This window comes from Molothrus ater, chromosome 2 (assembly GCF_012460135.2).
Source record: "Molothrus ater isolate BHLD 08-10-18 breed brown headed cowbird chromosome 2, BPBGC_Mater_1.1, whole genome shotgun sequence".
Taxonomy (NCBI): domain Eukaryota; kingdom Metazoa; phylum Chordata; class Aves; order Passeriformes; family Icteridae; genus Molothrus; species Molothrus ater.
In genome coordinates this window covers 91,253,248-91,278,097 of record NC_050479.2, presented here as the reverse complement: position 1 = coordinate 91,278,097, position 24,850 = coordinate 91,253,248, and the positions used below count along the sequence as shown (strand labels likewise).

At 39.3% G+C, this 24,850-nt stretch overlaps 1 protein-coding gene across 2 annotated transcripts in view; it reads right to left on the bottom strand.

Moving 5' to 3' along the window:
• The window catches only part of GSK3B (glycogen synthase kinase 3 beta), a 149,065-nt gene that overhangs the window by 25,167 nt on the left and 99,048 nt on the right, over positions 1-24,850 (bottom strand). For both annotated transcript variants that reach the window (XM_036406321.1, XM_036406404.1), the window contains exons 7-8: positions 17,208-17,305; positions 6,200-6,295 (exon numbers count right to left, since the gene is read on the bottom strand). In XM_036406321.1, the coding sequence (XP_036262214.1) occupies positions 6,200-6,295; positions 17,208-17,305 (194 nt within the window). The remainder of the gene's footprint in view (positions 1-6,199; positions 6,296-17,207; positions 17,306-24,850) is intronic.

Below are 24,850 nucleotides of genomic sequence, written 5' to 3'. Positions count from 1 at the left end.
ACAGAGCTGTACTCTTTAGAAAAAGGTCGGGCACAGTTTCACAACAGGTATAAATCAAGTCCAGTTCATGCTGGAAATGAGAGTTTTGCCCTTTTGGGGATGCAGGTCTGCCCTGGTCCCTTGTCCCAACGTCTGCAGTCTAGGCAGAATGGTCAGTCTGATAAAGGAAATTGATCCAAATCCTGAACACGTGTTGTTCAAGAGGTTTTTACCACCCTGCAAAACATAATGCATTTCAGGAATATGCAGGTGGGAGGTGGAGAACTGACCCGCTCCATGATGAACTTAATGCCAGTTATGGAAGTGGAACCAAAGAAACATCTCATCCTCACTGTATCTTTGTTCCTCTACAAAAGAGCAAACTAAATCTCAGAAAGAAGAGTTTGAATTTTCATCTTGAATCCAAATCCAAGTCCACTTACAAGATTTCTGACAAAAGAGTTTTCTCTTTCTTTTGTCACCAGTTATAATTAGAAGTGACAAAATGAGCTGTCTGTTTATCCATTTGACTGTTTGGTATTCTTCCTTGAATCTACAGTATGAGCAGTCACTTTGGAAGCATTACAAGCAAAACAATCTGCTTAAAAACTAGACAAGAACAAGGAGAGCAGGAGTAGGACAGGATGAAGACATGAAACCAATTCTGAAGGGTGGAAGAACATTTCATGAGAGAGACCAGGGTCTACATTCCAGTCCCAGAGTGTGGGGAAGACAACAGGACTGTCTGCTACAAGCACAGAATTATTCAACATTCAAGGTTCCATGATTAGTATTGGAAAAACATACATACAGAACACACATGTTCACAAGAGGATATCAAGACTAAAATATTAGGCAAGTAATTTACAATATTAGCAGAAATTACTTCATAATATGGCAGAAATATGAATTCCAAAGTCACTATCCAAAGCTACTCTTTAACACAACCAACTGTGGTTCTGCTCAACTTCAGCTGCAGCCAGAACTGGCCAATAGTTTTGGAGAAGTGCCAGAAGGGATGAGCTGGAGTCTGAAGTCTCATCTTAGGTGTTGTTTTCCTATGCTATAACCATTTGGCTTAAAAGAACAGACAAAAAAAAAAAACCAAACCCACCCTGAACAGTACAAACAATGAAAAAGCCCCTAAAACAGAAGGGAGGTGCTTACAAAGTTGGGAGGGATCCCACCCAAATCTCCCACAAGTTTATTGTGAAGGCAAAGTAATGTAAAGAAAAGTCCTCATGTATTTATCCACAAGACTGCACAAGAGAGGGGCAGACATGCTCAAAAGTAATCTAAACATGACAGATTTCTCCCTGTCTCTTCCCCTGTCAGGCAAATGACTCCTGTCTTTTTCCAACTCAACACTTACTTGGAAATTATTACTCACACACCAGCTAAGTATAGATTTGGGGATGGTGAATAAAGCCATTCTCTTGAGTACACTTGAATTTTTCTTACCAAAAGTATATTTTAAAAATGCCTGCATGTTTGAAAAATCATGCAACTACTTTCAGAACAGGAGAAACAAAGGCAACCAAACCACAGCAGACTGAAGAGACTCACTTTCCATTTTTAAGAGCAGCCTGCAGAAGAAACTGTTTCCATGTCTATACAATGGAGACAAGGCAGAGGTTATGATTAAGTAAACTGCCTTTGCAGTTACAACTTTATTGTTCTGCCATCATGAAACATGGGCATATATATGCATACATATCTTTCATTATCCTGACATTATATTTGCAAACATGTGGCAGTATCCTTGGGTGGAGAAAAGAAAAAATCCAAGAGAGTAATTTTCCCTACACAGAAAGGGCCTAAACTACATAATTCTATTACATTTACTACAATCTTAATAAGATCCTTTACTGCCTAAGTGCAAGAGGAAAGGTTGTCACAGTTGGACATTTTATATATTTCTGAAAGTCATCACAGCACTGCCTTTGTTTTTCATTCCTGCAGGGATCTGAGACCTAAAGGTAGCATCTGAGTAATGCCAGGATAAAGGGCAGCTGTAATGGGGCCACGGTAAGTAACACCAATGTACCACCAGCTTATGAAGAATGCCTTTAGACCCTTTGTTGGCTGTCCCACTGTCCCTGCCCCCTTCCAAAAGATCCACAGAAAACTAATCACCAGAGCTGAACTTCAACAGCCCTGTGATTTACAGTCTTGCACTTGATCCTGGATTTCCTCTTTGGTTTTCCAGTCACAGAGTTATATGATATAGATGAAGCTTAGTCAGAAGAACAGAAACAAGTATAAAGATTAGTATAGTAGCACAGATCAGACTGCACTTCTGAGAAGAAAGAAGGCTCAAGGGATCGAGGTGGCTCAAAGACACAGAAGCAAAAATATGACCCAGTAAAAACAATAGCAGCAAATCTCCAGAAAGGGCAGTAACTTTTATTTTATGAGCTGACATCATTGGAAAAAATGGACTGGTTTTCCAACCCAAGATACACCTGAAGACATGACTGTGTGCTTAAAAGCCTACCTATTATTTTCTGACTGTTGTAAGTCAGCCATATTCACACCCCTGCAAAACACTGCTTCTCTTTTAACACAAAACACTGCTTCTCTTTTAACGGGATGCCACTTACTTCACAGACCAAAGCAGAAGGCTGTAGGTGCACCTCCATGAATACAAAATAGTCTATACAAAGTGAAAATAAAGGGAGGTTTGGATGAAAAGAACATTTAAGTTATTAAACACACTGGTATTCTGAAAAGGACCCCCCTGCTAAATATAATCCGAAATATATTAGATTCCTCCTGTTGAGGCTGGGGTTGTAGGGATAGGTGACAGAGGAAAAGAAGAGGGAAGCCCTGTTTCTGAAGAATGGTTTGAGAGATTCCTGGAAAGTCCAGATTCTCTTTTCTTTGGCTAGCCAAGGACATGTTGAACTTCCATCATTTGGTGCCTCATGTATGTAAACTGATATAAAAACACACACATGCTTGGCCAACACAAAACTATAGTGGAGACAAGAGAGAGGCCTCTTAAGTTTTATAAGGGGAGAGTCCAACTCTTAAGATACAAACTTACTTCAATCTCAAATTATCAACAAATTGAAAAATCAGTCTGAGAACAGTTTGAAGTGCAAACTCATACTATTGCTGCAGCATAGGAAAGTACTTTTTAGAGTGTTAGACTTCTCTCATAATTGAAAAAGGAAGGTATCAATACTGTGTTAGGATAATACCAATCCATTTCTACTAAAAAGCCTGAGATTCATCTATGAAGTTCGGATTCAAACATCTGTAAAACTTGTGCTCAAAATTCCAATTTTAGCCCAAAATGTACTGAATCTGAAAAATAATATTCCTTCATAGATTTGTCTGTCTTCAGAGTTAAACAATTTCTCTATCTCTTTAAAAAACCCAGAATATTTTACATTCCACTATAGCACCAGCCACCATTCTTCTTCACAAGTAGATAACAGCAAGTGTAAGCAGATTACACATCATCACAGCAATACTGAGTAGGAAAGCAACATATCTGTGCCTCCCAGAAATGCCTGAGAGCAGACCAGAACCAGATACATCCTATTCAAGTCAGCACCACAGAATTTGACGTGCAACCTACAGATACTACAGCTTCCAAAGAAAATTCTTAATTGCCATCTATGCACACTTTTGCAGACCAAGGAGGTCCCCTGAAAACAAGACCATATTTTTGTATAGACACTGAAAACAACCAGTTCAGGACTGCATAGAAACATGCACTGGGCACCTTGAATGCATGAAACTAACTCCAGGCAGGACCTACAAACCCAACTTTGACAAATATCCATGTTCTATTACACAGTACAAAACAAGGAGAATGGTCTTGTGTCTAAGAGCTTACAGCAGGGACTGACCATATTCTCAGTAGTTCTCTTTCAAACATGCTGAAAGTAGCTGCCTGGAAGTAATTTCACACATACAAAAAATCCTTCTGTCTGCTGAGTCCTCTGGTCATAACTACTCAACAAAAATAGCCACCTTCTGCCTATTGTCATCTTCAATAATTCTTCAGCTTAGATGGCAAAGATTTGTGCTTCTGAAGCTACAAGTTCAAGTCCTGTTGCAACTAGCTGCAGCAGTCTAGTTACATATACAGTTGTAACAAAAGAACAAAAACAACCAACAACATTACCACTTTCACTTCTTCAGACACTCCTGTTTTTGCAAAGCCAAAGCTCTGACGAGGTTTCTGTCACTATTCAAGTCTAAGATAGAGAAGCTCTGAGAGGATTGCCTATGCCCACTGACATGTTGTCAGACATTATATCAATACAACTGGGTAAGAAGAACCAATTCTATGTAATACTACTACTTAAATCTATCATGGCTCAACATGCTCAAATTGTTGAAAGGAAAGGATCTTGAGAAGTAATACACTGAGAAGATAAAGAAGATAAGTATCCCAGCATCATGCTGGGTAATCCATTTTTTAAATTTAGCCTTTGTATAATAAGTACAGATCTCACAAATGAAGTCTCATGTAACCCAATTGCAATAAACTGGTTTAAATGCTATTCTACACCCAGCTGACAGGAAGGGCTGTACACAGAATGATTTGAGAATGAGAAGCTACACTGCAAGCACAACTCTCCAAAACTAATTGTGACCTAATGGAGAATGCAAATTTGATCTTCTGGCAAGCTTATCTCACTTCTTAATTTCATCTGTGATCCTCTACTACCACAAAAAAAAAACCCATTCTTTATAAATAGAAGGAAGTTCAGTCCTTTCGTGAGGCTTCCATTTGCTAAAAGCTGTGTTCTAAGAGACCATCAAGTGCATACAGATGATTTATAGGACTGTTCAAGCTAAGATAAGCATTTCAACTAACTATGCAACTCAACTCCATGTCCTATAGTACAGCTCTGCACTTCTACTCCACTGTACATTAATTTAACCTCCCCTAATCTGAATGCCTTCAATGCAAGAATCCAGATGCGAACCTAATACTCAGTGCTACAAGGTTTTTGGGCTTATTCATGTGACTTTTGCCAAGATACAATTAACAACTGAAGAAATCACTCCCAGGGACTTCATCTGCTCTAATTTGTTCCCTCAGTCACATAAGGTATTAAAAAGCCTTGCTGGATTTACTAACCTCCCATACTATTATACATCACTTAACCAACACACAGAAAGTAACTCTGAGATGGAAACACAAACCATGGATTAGTGGGGAAAAGGTACATAAACCATTGGAGAATCTATCACAAGAACAGTGATGTATAGTACTGCCCTGCCATGTACCTGTCTGATATATGGCCTGCTATCAATTACCTCTAATTAGTTTATTCAATGTTTCTACTGCCATAGAGTATTTGAAAAGAATCTTCCCTGGACATGTGCTTAGCTAGGCATGCAACTCTTCCACACACAGATATTACTTTCTGAGGAGAAGGAAACCTGAGTGCTGAGACAGGATGGAAATACCCTGTGACTATAACAGACGTTTCTCAAGCAGCCAGAGGAAATGTTAACTACCCAGGCCTCAATTGTTTGAGACTCAGTATTAACTTATTCCACACCCAAGAGTTTGACTAAGTGATTGCTACTCTGTCTGAAGTCAAATACTCATCATTGCTTGATATGTGGAAGAACAATTAATTGTGCAGCAATGTATTTATTTCATTGCTAGTATTTCCTCTTTGGTCATGGAGGTCATAGTATTTATTGCCTGTGTGTACTGCATTGGTGTCTCCCTATGAAAGCTAGATAACAAGAAATCTTAAGAAGTAACTCCAAGAAAAAACATCTCCACTCAACAGTACACCTACAGAAGTACAAACAGAATATTATCTATGAGAGAAGCATTTAAGAAAGTGACTCTCAGCCCTCATCACACTATTTAACAGCACTACAAAAGTGCCACATACGTATTGGAACACTTTCCTCATTTCTATGTGACTTTTGCACATATCAGCTGATACCATGATAGTATGTAGAATATTGCAATCTGCTACTAACACACACACCATGATCAAAAAAACAAAACAAAAAACAACCCACCTATAGGCAACCCCCAGATCAACAGATAGTACAATGTACTGCTTCAGTATCTCCTTCTCCTCAGCTACATAAAAAGTTTGCAGGTCCCCAGCTTAGTTAAAGGCACCCAGTTTAGACTGAAAGCCACCAAATCACTGAACAAACTGAACAACTTGAATTTTTACTTTCAGCCCACGTCTTTATTATTCAGATCATATAGACTCACCTTAGTCCATGGATGTGCCTTAATCTGAGGAAATTTGAATTCAGTATAGTTTGGATTCATTTCTCTAATTTGCTCCCTTGTAGGCGTTCCCAGAACCTATACAGGAGAAAAAAAAAAGGCAAATTGTTTAGATATGCTTCATATGGAATTAGGACTGAAGTATAACCTATCAGACACTGAGACAACTGAAGTCAATCTATGTAAATTAATATAGTGTGGAGAGCAAGACAACAAAACTTTTGCACCCAGGAGAGGGAAGTCCTTCTCCAGTCTTTGACCACTGTCCAGAGTAAAAAATGTGTTGTACTCTGTGCTGCTGCCACTTGCCCAGCCAGTGGGCAACACTAAGAAGAGCCTGGTTGTCTCTTCATTCCCTCACACCACAAGGCTTTTACACACACTGACGAGATCCCTCATCCCCAGCCAAGCCTCCTCTGCTTCAGGCTCCAGCTCTTGCAATCTCTCCTCATATGACAGATGCTCCAGTGCCTTAATCACCTTTGTGGCCTTTACTCCAACATCAGTGGTCTCTTGTGGGCAATTCAGTTCATGCTCCAAGCCCAGTGTCAGAAATTTGTCCACATCTTAGAAGAGTTTTTCACAAAATTAAAGCATCTCTCTCAAACTTCGCAATATTTTGGTGGGGTAGAGAATTAACTTTCATTAGGTTTATATAAAACAGTACCACCAAACACATGCAGGGATTGCAGTTCACCGCATATCGTTCAGGATCAGACAAGTAGCACAGACTGCATTTTACAAGTCATAAACAGCAGTCCTCTGACAAGCTTAAAAGATCAGCCAGTTACTGCTGAGCATGTCCTGCTCTCCCCGCAAACAAAACCATGTGGGTTTAGGCGGTGCTTCCTCATCTCAGTATTTCCACATGGAGGACAGACTTAGTTTAAATCTAACTTGGAAGTATCTGAAAGGCATACCACCTGTGGTTTACCTTCACTAAGCTGTGTTTCTCATTCCCAGAATCTGCACAATGTTATTTATGGATGCAAATTAGCTTTACGAGAAATAACAAACAATTGCACTTCTCTTTGAAGGGGTGGGTACATTTTGAAAGGATTTCAGAAATGTCTTGAGGGAATAAGCCTGACAATATGGCATTAATGCTTTCTTTTCAATTAGCACCAAGTGTGAGAGAGCCATTGTCTTCTAGCTATATATGAAAATTGCAAAGTGTCTGCAAGAAATCCCATTGTTTTCTGCTTCCACCCAGTTCTGGGCACCTCTGTGCTCTGCTGAGAGAAGGGGAGATGGCAGAAGGCAGGAGTGGCTCCCCTGTGCTGGGCTCAGGCTCATCTATATGAAACCTGTAGTGGCACTATTTTGGCCCCATGACAAATCCCTCCACACAGCTTAGTGTAATGTTATCACCTCATCTCATCAGACTGCACTGTCACCATCAGGCAACAAATGATCACATAATGCTGGCACTCTACCTTGCTGCTTGATGAAGAAATATCTGGTATCTGTGTACATTTTCATTCTGTTAGAAGAATGGAAATCACAAAAATGCACTCCAGAAAGTCAGGTAAGGAGGTAAAGGAGCAAGGTAACTGCTGTTTGAGTAATGTGTGGAACAGAGAAACTATCATCTGGTATTAAGAACAAAACTTGATATCTCTTTGCTATTTAAAATAAGAGTTGCACAACACAAAAATATACTATCCACAAAGCAACCTTTTATATAAAGAGCAGCAGCAGAGGAAATAAACTCTGCAACTTGCTCAGAGAGTTGCTCCTTGGATAACAAATTTGACTGACAAATTGTATAAAATGAACGATAATGCTTTACAGGTCACATCGCTCATGAGGATTTAAACCCCACCTAATTCTAAAAGCCAAGGGCTACTCTCAGAAGTGTCAGCAGATTTTTTTGGGCGTATCTGAAAACACTGCTTTTGCTTAGGGGTAAAAAAGGAGAATGTCTACAGATTCCATATATTTTGGTCAAGTTTCAAAGGAAAAAAAGAATTGAAAGGAAAATTTGCCCTTTCCCTGCTGGTTTTCTGTCTGGCATCCACAAGAGCATCAGCCACCCAGCTGCCAGCCCTGCCAGGATGGTGCTGCTCTCAAAGCTTTGATGACCATCACTCTCAAACCTTTCCTGTTCTAAAAGATGAGGAGATTTCCCACCCCTAAATATTATTTTCATCTGATTTTGGGATAAAAGTGATTTTTAGAACCTTGGAAGTTTTTTTGATTTCTTAAATTAACTTTCTGAAAAATGATGGGCACCGTCTATGGCTCTCATGTTTTCTAAAAGCTAAGTTTTCATGCCTCCCTAGTATAAACAATACTTTTTTAAAAGCATCTTTACCTTCTTTACCCCTTTTCTCCTCAAAAAATTCCTTCAATAGCTTTTCTAAGTAGCAGCAAGTAGATTTATTTTAAATTTAGCCCAAATATATCAAACTTGCTTGGTTGCCAAGGCTGCTCAGAACAGGAGCCTACACAGTGCAAGTATATTTAAAGATCACCTATAGCACCAGATAACTCAGATTAGATAAGCAAGGCCAATTTCATGGAAGAACCCACAGACAGTGTCTATTCAAGCATTTCACTAAAAGCACAGCTGTAACTCCAGATGATGGTAGAGGGCAACTCCTAAGCTCAAGCACAGGCATCTAAGCAAGAGCACTTCAGGTTTCATAGATGGTTAGAAAAGAATGTACTGAAGAGGGATCATGGTAGCTAAAAGAAGCGATTGTCTGACCTTTCAGCTACATAGCAAGCAGCCTTCAACACATAAAATAACTGTACAAAAGGAAAAGTGAGTACTAGTAGCTACCAGTGTATTTATATTTACTCTGTTCTCTCGAGACTGTAAAAGCAGACTGCGCTTCCAATTGGTACTGATAGCGGATTAAGGGAAAAAAAAACCCCAACCACAAAACAACATGCCCCAAAATCCAACCAAAAACTGAAAAGAGAAGTAGTTTGGAAGGAAGAACAGAAGTTTTGAAGATTGTGTCAAATTCAAGTGACAAATCAGAACAGTGGGATAAATAAAGTGATAACCTGTAAAACTGTACCAGTACTTGACTTATCTTGAAGAGGTCCTGCAGTGGATCTCTCCTCACCCCCCAACATACCAATTCTGTTTGCAACATGATTTGAAACTGCACCTCACTGATTTATACCGAATTTTCAGTATATTAGGAATACTTTCAAGTGAACTTGGTAACAGCAATCACTTAAGCTGCTGCAAAAATTGGTCAAAATTCTTCTTTTGAGAAAGAAGCATGAATTACTGTGCTCATTTTTGGCAGAATTACTCCATGAAACAGCTGGTTTGCATTCAGATTGAATTTCATTTGTTTTAATTTGTGCCCATTCTTCTTGTCCTGTCATAGAATGCCAAAAAAAAAAGAGGCTGGCTCCCTCTTTGAACCCTCCCTTCACATACTCTGTACACCGGTAAAATCCCCACCAATCTTGAAAAGTCAGAGAAATACAGGGTCCAATACTGAATGATTCAGGTCAATGCAAATTGGCACATACTATTCTAATTCCTGGGGAATCTTATGGAAAGTAATTTTATCAAGGAAAAGTTGAAGTTCGAGAACAGTTTTTTTCTATTTAACACTTAAAAAACAAAAAGAGAACCAAAGTAAGTAGTATAATAATAAAAATGCAGTTGTCTGATGGAATCAACTGTAACTAGAATGAAGACTCAACTTTCAAATGAATGAAGGGGAGGTCGATGTGAGAATACAAAGCATCTTCCTGCATGTAAGATGCCAGGTCAACTAGTTTTTCTCTTCATTACCAATTGTCATTACCATCATCTCTTAAATAAAAATAAAGAAGCATTATCTACTAAGGTTAACTAAAGAATACACCTGCTGAGAAGTGGACACTGCTCTGATTCTCCTAGAACAAAAATTGAACACAACAGGTTTCACAGTATATTCTGTCAAGTTTTTTCCTTGACATTAGTCTGTAATGGATGAAAGTCCCCAAAACATTTTTATTCCACAAACAGGGTTCATGAAGGTAGGGTAATGGTATGTATCTCCTGCAGTTAAAGAAAAGCTACAATAAAGAAAGGCTCACAAGAATGCCATCCTCACCAAACAAGAAGGGGGCTTTATGAACCTGGAACAAGCCCAGAACTTGAATAAAGATTTTCAGTTTATGTTCTTACAATCAACTTTTTTAGGAGGAAAAGATGGATTATTCAGCTCCAAAAGACACTTCAGTTACACCTCAGTACCAAGACAGCTGCTGCCCACACCTGCTTCACTATGCGAAACCGCGCTGAGTCATTTATGAGCAACCCCACACTGTTGCAACAGCAGAGGAAAAGGAAAACTGCAAGAGTTTCAACAAATCCCAGTGGAATAAAGGCCCTTTATGACAACCATTGTTACTGCTGAACATTTGCCAAAATGTAATCACAGTTAAAGCAGAGGGACCTTGGTTAGAACCAAGGGTTCAGAAGCTCCAGCTGGTAGTCACTGAACTAGAGAGGGGAGAACATGATACTTTAAATCAGAAACCTCTAGAAAGCCATGGTTGCAGTAGTATAGTGGTCTTTCCTGGGAAAACTGTGCAAGTTTATGAGGAAATGTATTCCTTAAAGTCTGATGTTTATGGCTTACCAGATGGCATAATTAATACTTCTGCTAACATGACTGCCTCTCTTCAGAAAGTTTTGAGAGGTGTGCCAATAGCTATTTAAAAAACTTACACTGTAGCATCTCAAGCAATTAACACAGCTTGAGACAATACTTCAAGAGGTCTGTGGTAGAAAGTAAAATAAACTTACCCACTTTATATACACTTCCTTTCAAAAACACTTTCTTGCCAAACAATGAAAGCCAACTAAATATAGATATTTTTTCTATTCATAACACGAAAGGAGCTATACATCAGGAATAGGAAGAAACCCATTGTCACTGCTGACATGAATATAATTGCCCGTCAACTTTTTATACTGCCTGCAAGCACTGGAAGTGATGAATTGAGTGAGGCACAGGAACAGCCAAGTTGTGATGTGGGGGGTACATCAGGAAAGAAAATGCCAGGAGCCTTCCCTTAGGGCTGAGGACAGAATCCATGTGAAAGCCCATGTCAGACACAGGCAGGTCGTCAGCACAGGACCACATCCAATAAAATGAAATACTCTCCTATGGCTTACTCTCCCGGAAGAGAAGGCTCCTCTCTGCCCATTAACTACTCTGACTGGATTTATTTTATTTCAAAAACTGAGCCCAAAATAGTACCTTGACATTTGAGCATGAGCCATATATTATAATTGCAGTCTATACTTAGCATTAGGCGCAGTAAAACTGTCAAGAGCCCAAAAAGTTACACATGAATAGGATTCCTGATACTATTGAACTTGCTTTTTCATACATTTTTCCCCCTAGCTCCCCCTTACCCAGGAAACTATAGAGAAGATTTTATTATTCCTCTTAAATTACCATGAAATGTCAGTTTTGGTGCAAGGAATAATCACAGTGCAGTAGCAACCAAAAAACTCAAAGCAAACACCACCCCCACCCCGTAACCCCCACTTCTTTCCTGCAGTTTTCACAAGTTGGTTGATTCATCTCATACTCTAAATAGCAGCACACGGAAAAAATATTTCCGGTAAAGAAAACACCGGGCAGATTGGCTGATGCTGTCCTCCCCATGTCCCAGGGCTGCTCAGATAATTATTGCTGCTTCGTTCTTTTGACAGATTCTTTTTTTTTTTTCTGCTTTTGAGAGGAGTATGGGGAAGGTACTAAACATAAACTTTGAGAAGATTATTATCTTAGAAACAAACCCAATTACCCTTCTGAGATTCACTTCCTGCAAGAGGAATAGAGAGTAACTACTGTCTGCAGGAACTGTACTTGAAGAGGTTTGAAGTTTGGAAAGCATATGCCAGCCAGTTTTACCTTGACGGTTCTGGGATGCTGTAGAGCTTGTGAGGCCAGGAATGCCAACAAACTCCCAAGCTTTCACAGGGAGCAGTCCTCCCATCCACCACTGCTGCACTGTAAGCTGTGCACAAGAGACTGGAGATCAATGAAGGAGTCTGTCCTGACTGAATATCAAAGAAAAATCACTCTTTTTGTCTAAGTGCTCCTTCTTTCAAACTGTATTCAGCAGGGTCCCACTTGCACAGTGGATTTTAAATAGTGAAGTGGACACTGCCACCTTCCTGGGCTGCTGGAAGAATCCATCAGGTACAAGGCTGCAAGACTGCTCTGAGGCATAGTGTTTAATTATACATAATTTCTTTATGGGATCACTGATGAAATCCACACTACAGCCACTGTGACTGTTTCAGAAACTGAGTACATTTCTGAAGGAGATGTCACTTGAAAGCCAGTAGGGGCATGAATTTTAATGAGTATATCTGGTTACCCACTTGAGATATTCCCCGCGATGGGACAACCTAACATTTGGGATAGCAAGCAAGAGCTAAAAAAAAAAAAGTAAGAGTCACCATTCAAGATCAACGTTTGGAAAAAGCACATGATTTCTCTCCTGTAATAGCATAAGTATTCAAGAAGAGTGTACTTGGGTTAAACCACTTCTTCAGATGGAGGTCCAAGACAGTACTCCCCTATATCAAATATCATTTTGTCACCAAAGTGGTCAAAGATCTCTCTTTCCCAGTCAGACTGAGAACATGCGGAAAGACCATATTTAAAGAAATAGGAACAAGTGGAAAAAATTTAAAAGAGGACTGTCTTTTGGTGCAATTGAATGTGATGCTGTGGTTCTAGAGGGGCACAGTTTTTCAGAGCAGTTTGCAAATACACAGTAGGTCTGGAAAAACTCCAGGTGCAATTATATGGAGAAGATCTTGCAAGACTGCTTGAAATGAAACTACATTAAGCCTATTGAAAGTGTCTCAAAATCTGTCAAAAGCCAAAAATGCTTGTGATGCAGCAAGGGACTGAGGATGTTGAGCATATGGCCTGCAGGAAGGGCAAACTCTGCCAACTGATATATCACCATGAACACAGCTAAAGAGAGGATGTCATCAAGAACTGCATGAGAAAGGAGAACTAATTTAATGTGATGGCATTTTGAAGTCATTATCCAGTCTAATGCAAAAAACTTCACAGCCAGGTGTAGCATTCACTTGCTGTGTTGTGAAATAAACTCCGAATAATCATAGCTGAGTAAGCAATTGAAGAGAAAACTGAAAAGTGTATCTTGGCTCAAAAAAAACCTCCTCAAGTGTAACTGTGATTCAATCATCTTGAATTGATAAGAACCAGCAGTAAAGCTTCTAAGCTGACCTCTTCCTGCAGTGGAATCAATCAAATAGAAAGGATGAAAGTCTGACGTATTTCCAAACGTGTGAGCAAGTATCTTCTTACTATAGCCCATTTTTAGAAGTTTAAAATACACCATCTTCCCTGCCCCTAACTTTCAGACACACAGTTCCAATGAAGCTATCTGAAAAGCAGGACCCCAGATAGTCAAACAGCAGCTCCCAGGTTCCAATCTGCAAGTTTCTATCAAGCTCACTGCTATTCTACAACTGTCAGATCCCACAGCTCTGCTCCTCCCACAGCCAGCTAGCATTAAAATAAGTCTGTGTTACAATGAAAGCTTGAAATACCAATTTTCTATGGCAGCAAATGGAAGAGGTGGATGCCATCTGTCAGATTTTTTTAATGAATCCCACCCTAAAGGAAACTTTATACAACATCACGTTTTACACGTTGTGCCAAGATTTAGCATTTCTGATAATTTTTATGCTGCAGAATTGCATGTCCTCAACCATACTGAGGCTATGAAACAAACTCACTCATGTGGTTGCTTCTTCTATACCATCCTTTCAAATCTGAGTTGAGTTTAAGCACCATTCTGGAAGTGCTAAGAGCAGAATGTTTCCATCTTCTTAATTTGATTATTGATCATTTTTAAAAGATACACAGAAGCTGGGACAGATACCTCCCAACAGCTGGCAGAATGGAAAAGAATTCGCCTCACTTTCCACTTTTTCCCCATTTTCAAAAGGTGAGGAAAAAATTTAGGTAAATACACTTTTTCCCTCTACTTCCACTATGAGAAATACTTGTAAATGGATACAGTGTTACAAGGGAAGCACCTTGCTATCCCGTTCCTAGACAATTTCTCACAGCTGTTGATCTTGAACTCAACAGTCTCAATTATAACTTTTCTCTGTATTCCCACCTTCACCTTCTGCTAGGGCTTTTCTGAACAGTTCTGTAAAAACTTCACAACAGAAGATTAGGGGGACAAGGGCACTGAAAAGCAACCCATTTCTCCAGTTTGCACTCAGCTTCTCTTCCAGTCTTGCCTTCAGAATATATGCTGCATTGGTAACAAATACTGTCAGAAGAACACAGTACCCACCCATTCAGGCTCACATTTTACATTACACTTTCTTCAAGTTTCAGTGAACATCCTTTTTTGTGATTACTGCTGTAAGATTTACAGTATTTTTCCCCCAGATTTTCCTAAAACATACTGCCTCAGTACATTTTGTTTCACTTCACTTCTGTCTGTAGTGGACTACATATGTAATAGAAGATGAGAAAATCCCAGCATGACACAGGTGTGAATGGTCACTAAATATCCCCATTTCTACATTTAAAGAAATTTGTCAGAAGTTTGTTTCTGTGAGGGTGAGTATCATCATTTCAATCTGTAATTTACTGACATACCTTTTACACTGGGTACTCCTTCAGTTGCCTTGAGAAATATCATCAGTTTGCGAGTACTATCTATCGTCACTACTATGAGTTAGTCAAGAAATTTACCACCACAGATGGTACAATTTTACTGAAATTTTTCTTCAGCAATTTTACTGAAGTACTCCTCTGCTTCAATACAACTGAAGTGCAAACAAAAGTGTCACAATTGGAGAATATATGTGCTATGAAATTACTGGCTCATTGATGTTTTCTTCAGGAGAGCAGAACTGATGTTAACAGCTTCTTAGCAAACTTTCAACCAAACAACAAATTTCTGCTTGCCAAGCATGTCAATAATAAGACACCATCTATCTCTTCATTATTTTGCTTTCACATTGTGGAATCAAAGCAATGGTAGGGCAGAGCACTACAGTTTTGCCAATAAGGTCTCTCTACACTCAGATTTCTGACCAAGCCATGGACAGTCACCATGATATAAAGTTCTATTCACAAAAATTCAGGTGGAGGTTGGGCTCTTCTTGTGGACAGCAGGGAAAGTTTAGGCTGGACATCAGAAGGCATTTCTTCACAGAAAGAGTGATTAGATATTGAAAAGGACTGCCCAGGGAGGTAGTGAAGTCAGTGTCCCTGGAAGGGTTTAAGGAGAGACTGGATGTGTCATTTAGCACCATGGTATAGTTGACATGGCAGAGTTAGGTCATTGGTTGGACTTGATCTCAGCAGTCTTTTTCAATCTTGCTGATTCTTTGATTAGCTTTAGTTTTTCAGGATTTTAGACATTCATTAAAAAACAAACCAGGACTTTTCAGAAATGTCCAAAAGCAAATACCACACATTATCACACAAAATCCTGAGGAGGTCTGCTCATCTGATGTGGACCCCTTCACATGTCACAAAAGAAGTGCAGCAAAAAGCAGGACACCACTCCAAGACATTTCTCAAAAGTTAAAAATATTGTCACTTGTACCATCATCAGCCCTACATCTGAAAGCAACTCTAGTTTTTTTTGTGTTTCCTAAGCAAACTGACCCAACGTGGATAAACTGAGTTTGAAATACACTGGGCAGAAATGCAGTAAGAAGACATCAAGAAAGTCACAGGAGAGTATGTGCAAGACATGGAGTCTCCAGAGGCAAGCTGCTGACTGAAGGATGTCCAGCAGGACAGACAAACTCACTGTAACAGAAGCCAGGTTTATGTGGTCAAAACCTGGAAGAGATGGGGTGACAGTCTAGAAATGTCACAGGACACCCCTGAGCCTCAGCCCATGTCCTTCAGGCAGGAGAATGACAGGTCAATGTTGGTTCATGTCATACACTCTGCTAGGACAGGGACAAAGACACCGGCAGCTGTTCTAGTCAATGACACAGACAAGTAAGAAGCTCTCCACCTACAAATTTGGGTTTTGAGGGGCTTTTCACATGCATGCCACACAAATATTTATGCATCAAGGAAGTAGCAAAATCAAGGAGGAAATTCTCTTACTACAGTGCCCTCACGATGATGAAATCAAAAAAGCTGAACAGTACGTGTACACATCTTATCCTCTGTCATAATGCCACCTTATTATGTGCATAGTATATATTCAGAGGAAAATTATACTGTTCTCTCTGGAAATCTTGTTTCCTTCACTGCAGAAGTTGAAAAAGGTAGACAAGGGTGCTGGGAAGTCAGACACCTGTCTATAAACTATTCTTCCATGCCTCCAATTTGAGAACTTCAGAATATTCACTGCTTTCCAAATGAAATTAATCAAGATGTGCTTGGACATAAATGATATATAAGCGTTACATATTTTGACACATTAGTTATTTTACCTTTAAAAACATGACTCTTCAGGTGAAAGGTACCTTTGTCCTACATGTCCTGATTCTGTATCTACAAAAACAAGTGCCTTTTCCCACCTTTAATTTTAAAAGAGCTAGGAGGAAGGAAGAAGAGAAGGCAACTACATATGTGAAGAATCTGGCATAAGGAATTTAACAACACTGTTTTCAAAGTCAAGTATAGATTGTGTGCAACAAAGGAAAAAAAGACAGACTCCTAAAGAATGAAAATCATACATTAATAAATGTTGTCCCAGTATGTAAGCACTTTTTCCAAGCACACTGGAGTGCAATCCTTTATGAGGGAAAAAGCACCAGTATATATCATTATGCATTACTGCAAAAAGAGAAAATATAGATCATCAGGTTCTCAAAATAGCAGAAGTGTTTTCAAACCCTGTTTACATGCAAAAACCTGTACAATCATGTCAGAAGATATGTATGCTCACCAGTTTATAACAGTGGATGTTTTCATACTGATTCCCAAGGAATAATGCAGTCAAAACAACACTTAAGATTCCATACCTTGATTATTTCCACCAACTGATCCACACCACTGTCACCTGGAAAGATCGGTTGTCCTAGTAACAGTTCAGCCAATACACAGCCTGCTGACCACACATCTAAAAAGGGAAAGGTGGAGGACAGGGAAAGGTATCAGTAAAATATACATATTAAGCTATTCATAAAAAACCCAGCCATTTTAAGCTACTTACTTTATCCTTTGCCATGTTTGATTGTGTATGCAACACAGCTAGAAATAAAAACCATTCCTATCCTAATGTTACCAGATACCTGGTATAAAACAACAGTGTGCAGTCTTAGAAGTCAAACTGTGAGACAATGAGAACTGGAAAATCACGTTAAATGCTATAATATATTGACATTAAAACTTACACATGCAGGGAAAAGACCATAATATGCTTGCCATTTGTAAATTGAGAATTTCCCTGTGTTGGTTTAGATCATATTGATTATGAACTACGCATAGATATCATGCAACACAGTGGCTGATGTTTTTATTGTTTCTCAGTGTTGAATCGACTCAGTTTTTCATACATATATTGTAAGCATACATGCACTGACAGATGAACCAGTACTGCAAGTATTACTAGTATCCTGAAGTACATGATGATTAAGGGATCTGGGAGGCAGCCTCTCTACCCAGTCACTTCAAGATCTAATCTTTATCCCAGTTCCATTTTCCAACCTGGATGAGTAACAGAACTGCAAGTCACAGATCACATGTCAACAGCATCTTGTAGAAGAAGCCTTTAACTAATTTTTGTATGTATACCAAAAACCTCAAGAAGTCCTTAGGAGCTATTCCTCCTACATGAAGAAAATTTTCATAATCTATTCCAGGTATATCTTCTTAAATAATTAGGCAATTCAATATCACAGAGGCAACTTAGGAATGTATCTAAGTGTACTACAGAATACAGTATTTTATTTTTGGAATTTAATTAACCAAAGAGAAAAATCTAACAAAGCAAATGCAATAAACACTGTTTATCAGTGTTTGTGAGAATCTAATGTAATTGCACAGCAAATAAATGGAATTTTAAGCTGCTCAACACAGTAGAAGTATTGTACTTGATTGCAGAAAACTGCTTCTCCCCAAAAATAGATTCGCTGTAAAGTTTTCTAGAAAGTCTTCAATTGTTGAATGAAAAACCTGAAACCTTACACTAAAATTCAATCTCAAACAAGCAATCAGCATCAGAAGAGCCATAAAAGCCTGGAATACAAAGAAACACCCCAAAAAGGAAAACCAGTCCCCTTCTACCCATATGTCTTTGAACTCTCACCTACTTTTATGAGCTAGCCTTGTTCCCCAGGAGAATTTATCTCCTGAGATCTGTTCCACTGAGATAATCTATGCTATGACAGAAATCCTTACTCCCTCATCTATTTAAACTATGTCCCATCTCTGGAAGTGTTTGAGGCCAGCCTGGATGGAGCTCTGAGCAACCTGGTCTAGTGGAAGGTGTCCCTGCCCATAGCAAGGGGTTGGAACAAGGTGGTCTTTAAGGTCTGTTCCAACCTAAGCCATTCTATGATCCATGGTACTGTAAAGCAGGATATACACAACCCTGCCAGTTATGGCTAAAGGTCTGAGTAAGGAAAACATCTCTGACAGCTCTCCAAGCCATCTCTTATGACTTTGTCACAACCACCACAGAGTGGTGCAAAATAAAATCAAATAAAAATTTCAGGAGTTTAAGATTTATAACAAAATAATCAGCAGGTTAAAACACAGTTTTCCTTCCCCCATTTCTAAAGGAAAGAGTGAGAAGGCTATGCAAAAATACTTCCCCTCCCAGGAATATGGTTCAATTGGAACACACAGTAGACTAACACCACTGTCATTACTTCAGCTTTTGAAATTATTCACTTCCAAATCAAATGGATGCACTTTTACCTAATGTCTTGGTACAAACATTGCATCAGGGTTTATCCTAAAATGTAACTACTTACAATGTAAACAGTACCAGAAATAATTTGACATTTGAGTCTTGAATTTTAGCAAGCAAACATACAAGTTGATGCTTTTTAATGTTTTAGTCACATTTAATAAAAGCTGATATGGCCACCGAGGTGCTAAGATCTCTTCTGGACAACAAACTAAGAAGGAATCATGTAAAGAATGTTTAATTGCATCTAACTAATCAATGTCTCTCTCTGATAGCTCCTGCTGTTGGACCAATACATCCAGCAAAACCATGATGCAAAGCATCACTTTTGGTGTCTCCCATGCATATTAGGTTTAGAGGAATTACATAACTGTTCAACAGATAGATTTCTCCAGAGGTACTGAAGAGATAGATTAAATGTACTAAGCAGTCAGAATGTTGTAACTTAAAATTCTATTTAAAGATACCTTTAAAGGGTTTTAAGTAAGCCAAGTCCTTTACAAAACAAGTAGTTACACCAAATCTGTAATCATTATTTACAACTCAAATCCTTATTTTGCACTGAAAATGTTATATATGGCAAGGACAAATATTTGACAGAATATATACAAACACAGAGCTGACAGGAGAGTAAGTCTTTAATCACAATTCACTTCCTTTTAAGATTTTGAAAGTATGCTAGCATTACTTTCTTCAGATTAGACTGTGGCTTTTTCAAACTGTTTTAAAAAACCTTCTGGTCTGACTGTTCCATTAAGTTGGCTTTGAGCCGTTTTTGCTTTTCCTAGTTTCCCTAAATGCTTTTGCACTCCACCAGTCTATTTCAGACAAGTCTGTAGGGCAGAAGTCTCAAATGCAATACAAAAATTTTATAAAACCAGCAGTGTTGGTGCCAAGGTGAGGAGGGTTCAGTCCTTTGGTGAAGGGCTGGGATTCCCCAGCCCTGCCAAACTGAAGCTGCAAACCATCCAAACAATGTGCAGGTCCTTGTTCAAGAAAGCCAAGCACGAACAGCAGAGGGCACATGAGAAAGCTGAGGGCGTCACATGGGAACAGAGGGGAAAAAAGCAAGGATGTAGGTCATGAGGAAATAGGTGGCAATGGCTGAGGAATACTTGCTGCATCCATGCTGGGTTTAATCCCTCAAACATAAATCAAAATCCATCAGAAACCTATTGCTCCTTATGCACTGAAATCTTCCCACCTAGGCAATCTAATGTCTTGTCTAAAGTCTATTTACTTTTCCTTTACTTTGCCTGCTAACACTTTAAATACACAGTGCAGTAAAACACAGGCGTTTCAAAATCTCCATCTTTTTTCCAGGCATGTAATTTCACCAACTTCCAAATCAGGACTTAGGCAATGTTCCCTGGACAAGGAAGTGAACAAATCCTTGAAGCAACCTCAACAAAATCCAGAGAGTGGAGGCTAAGTTGAGCAGCTCCAAGGAGGGAGAGAAACAAAACAATATACACAGGTATTTACACAACTCTTGATAAGCAATGTACAATAAGGAACAAACTCAGAAATTTCATCTCTGCTGAAACTTGATGGAATTTATGCCATTGACTAAAATTTGGTTCCAGGATAGTTTGCTCTTTTTTCCCCCCAAACCCTTTATATCTTGCATTTTAAAATATATCTACCACATCAGGATGGTAAAATTCTTCCTCAAGCCTGAAGTAAACAAGTACTAATTTCTGTATTTAAAGACACGTTACTTAAAGGAAGTGATCAGCTTACAGTAGTTCCTTCCCAGACACTTTTATGTCTTAGTACAGTCAGAGCTAACTGCTACAGATTAATATGTGGTGTAACTACCTGCTCCCATGGGAGAAGAAGCATTTTCTGAACTATTTTTTTTTCAGTATGTGCAAGTTAATTAAAGCCATCTAGGACTCTCATTCACATACTTTAAATTAGCTAATAAACACAAGAGAATCTTAAAAGAAAAATACATCAACAAATGGCCCTTACGCCAAACTAGTTGGGACAACGTGAAATTTTAGGAGAAAATACTGAAAACTATTCATATTAAGATAGCAGGCAAGGGTACTTTCTTCATACCTTCAGTGAAATGTAGTCTAAACCATACAGAGAATAAATACAGCTGCCAGGCAACAGCAACCTTCAAATAAGCTTATTTTAGATAGTAGTCACACATTACAATGGTAGCTGATGCCATATCTTTCCTAGACTAAAGAACACTTAGACAAATACCATTATCACCTAACCTACCTCCATTAATTTAAACATGCAAAAATTCATACAGCCTCTTGTACTACAAAAATTCATACAGCCTCTTGCACTACAAAAATTTTCTTAAATTAAGTCTCTACTACTTTATTGATCTTCAGAGCTGTTAGATGGACGGTGTCTAATAATATAATCTTCATAATGCCCTTGCTTTTGAATGCATTCTAGCATTACAGAAGGCAAGAAAACAAGTATTTATCTTTAAATCAGGAAGAGGCATTTAGGAGAAACAGTGCAAAATACACTCCTTAGCTTTAATTCTGTAAGCGTGCAATAGCCATTTTGAGTTGGAAATTAACACCCTGTCCACAAATTTCACTTTTTCTGATTTTAAACTCTGCCTTTCCAAGCTGAAAAGCTGGCCCTCTTCTTCACAGCAGAAGCACCATTCATTGAATTACACTCTAGCTCCTCTTACTCGTTATTTGGAGGACATGGAGGAGGAAGGGGGGAAAAAAAGACAGTTTCTCTTATCCACTTAGTACAAATTAAGAACTTCCATTTATCTGACGCTTTATGGGGCGTATTTACCTTCCTACTTTTTTATTACCCTCATCTATTCATCTCTGCCTCACTATTCCTTCATCTTGATAGATTTCCTCCATCTTGGAGGTGACTCAAAGCTGCTGCTCTGGAAACTGTGGAAACAAACCAAAAGTCAGTAAAGCAGCCCTGGGAAGTCATAAAATCAACAGCTTCTAGTTGCCAAATGCCAGACCCAAAGTGCTTTTCACTGCTGCTTGTTTGAAACAATATTTGGGATGTCAGAACAAGAGCAAAATTCAGATTACAGGCAGGTGTGGTATGTTGGTAGAAGTTTTGCACATCAAGCCACCACAGATCCATGGACTGACAAGAAGGAGTAAGGCTGAAACATGAAAATGCTTGAAAGATATGCTTTTTACAGTATTTGGAACAAAAACTAAACACAGGTATCTCTAGTCTCTTGTAATGAAGAGATGAAACTACAATGACAGGTGGCAGAGTAGCTCAGTAAATTAACACCTGCTTACTTTCAGCACTGGAAGTTGCCATCTGAGAAAGAAGCAAATCCTTCTGACTGTTTGGCAACTGTTCAGGGACACACCTTGTGGTGGTTCTTCCTCAAGAAACTCTGAGACAGGCCAACTACACATACCTGCAGAAGGAGCTTCTGCTCCAGACTGCTGAGGTGAAACACATGCTTGCTAGGAACGTGAATGAACAACTTGATGATACTTATTTTCAGACACCCCAAGAGAAGCCAGCAATGGTCATGCAGATCAATCTTTCCCTGACAGTGGCTATAAATGTTCCCTCTGGAACACTCCCAACTCCTGCCAGCGCAGTGGTGGAACAAAAGCACCGAGAGCAGCAGTCCCTCGTTGTGCAGAAGCACCAGCAGGATCTGCTGAGTCCTCCCCTGCCCTGTCACCTCACCTAGAGAAAAACTACATGAGATGGAGGCAAAGCTCAGGTTCTTTCCATACAAAAGGAGCTCGAGGCCACAGAAACACCTGCATCCAGCCCTACTCCAGTGCCTGTCCCAGGACACTGCAGGGGAACATGGGCACCCATTCCAGGGTTTTTCAGCAGCAGCATCACCCATATGCCCAGCAGAGCCAGAACCATGCCATCAACATACTCTGGGATGCTATAACACACACAGACTGGCAAAGAAGAAGCCTCAGCCAAAACGCTGTCAAGGCACAGCTGAAGGGCTTGGTTTGGAAAAAACCAACAAAGCAGCCCTCCACTTCCCTCTCTTCCCCCCCCCCCCTCAAAAAACCCCAAACAACCAACAACAAACTCCTGCAAATCAGCTGCAGGAAGTAAACTATGTCCATTCCCAGCAAGCTTTAGAGACAAACACAAACACACACACTTGCAGAATTCATAGCCAAAGGTGCACAAAGGCCCAATCTGTACAAGCTATGAAGGCACCCAATTGACATGAATACTTGTGCCTGACCACTGAAAAATCCTGTAAAGTTCTAATGCAGTCACATAACAGTCCCCTATTATGGGTAGGGACTTGCAGCTATTTGGCAACAGTGACTACCTAAGAACTCTAATAGGTCATTTCCCAGGTCATTATTTTAAAAATAGAGTCCCAGGTCTGCTGAAGACACTAACTGCAGTAAATGTGATTTGATGCTGCTCTTACTATGGTATGTATTTAAATGCAGCACTAATGTGGTACTTTACAGAAGTGTGACAAACATCACATCCCTGGCTCAATTATTTTTTAAAGGGACCTCTTGGGATAGAATTGAAGTCATGCACTTCAATGAAACAATCAAGATCCTAGAAGTTAAATGCCAGTTCACAGTTTGTTGTGACATCCAGGATGAAGAGACACATCCTGGAATGAACTGCTACACTGAAGAGCAAGTAATGTCATGAGGACAAATTCATGTGTTTAAAGACAACCTGGACGAAGCCAGACAGCCTAATGCAACTCCTGGTTACAATGCTAAACAAGACGACTAACAGCTGACATTGCCATAATGCAGCTGGCTGTGCAGTCAAGTACTGGGCCACCAGTGCCACTGCCTAGTCTTAAAAAGGACTTCTTGCTCAGAAATCCTTCCAGTCATTATCCTATTGCAGCGCATTATAATCATAAGCCCTGCAGTAACATTAACAAACAACAAAAACTCACAAAAAACAGTTCGAAGCCTTGCAGATAATGTAGGAAAATTTCTACTTAGAACACTTTTTGGCTTTGTATTCTTCATTGATTTAGCTTTTTCCACAGTTTTACTAGAGGATATTTAACTGGGGGAATAAAGATCCCTGCCTTACATGTAAAGCTCACTTTTTGTTACCACACACACAAGTCATTCCTACAGAGTGATAAAGACTACAGTGGAAAAGGTTGTTATGCTAACAACTCACAAGAAAAACAAGAACTAAAAAAACCAAGCATGCCAACATATAAGTTTAAAAGGCAGCATTACAATACTGAAGCATTTCACAGTTCCCTACACTCTGAGCTATGGATAAAGCACTAATAATTACATACTCTTTTCCTTCTTTTAATAAATCCCTATATGCTTGTTGATTGGTTTTCCAACAAGCTGGATGAGTTTGGATGAACAATCCCATGTGAAATAAGGAAGAGTTCTCACTATGCACCATTGCTGCCTACCAGCAAGAACTAAGGGGTATGTACAAACAGCAGCACCACAAAATTAACCCTTAGAATTTCTTAACCCTTAGAAATTAGCATACTGCAGAACACTGGGAAACTGTAGAGCTTGTAAAAGCATTTTATTCCTGCTCATCTCCCAAGTCCAAAGACTGCTAAGAAAGAAGAGGAAGGTGGATAGGACAGGAAGAGTGAAGGAGTATTAACTTAATTTTCAAGCAATTTAGTGAAAATTTCAAAGAAAGGACTTGGAGGGACAGGTGAGGTTTTTGGCACAAGACAGTCAGAACAATGACTGAAATTCAAGATATTTTTGAAGGCAAATGAAAAATTGCACTTCAGAATGGAATTTTTATTAGAAC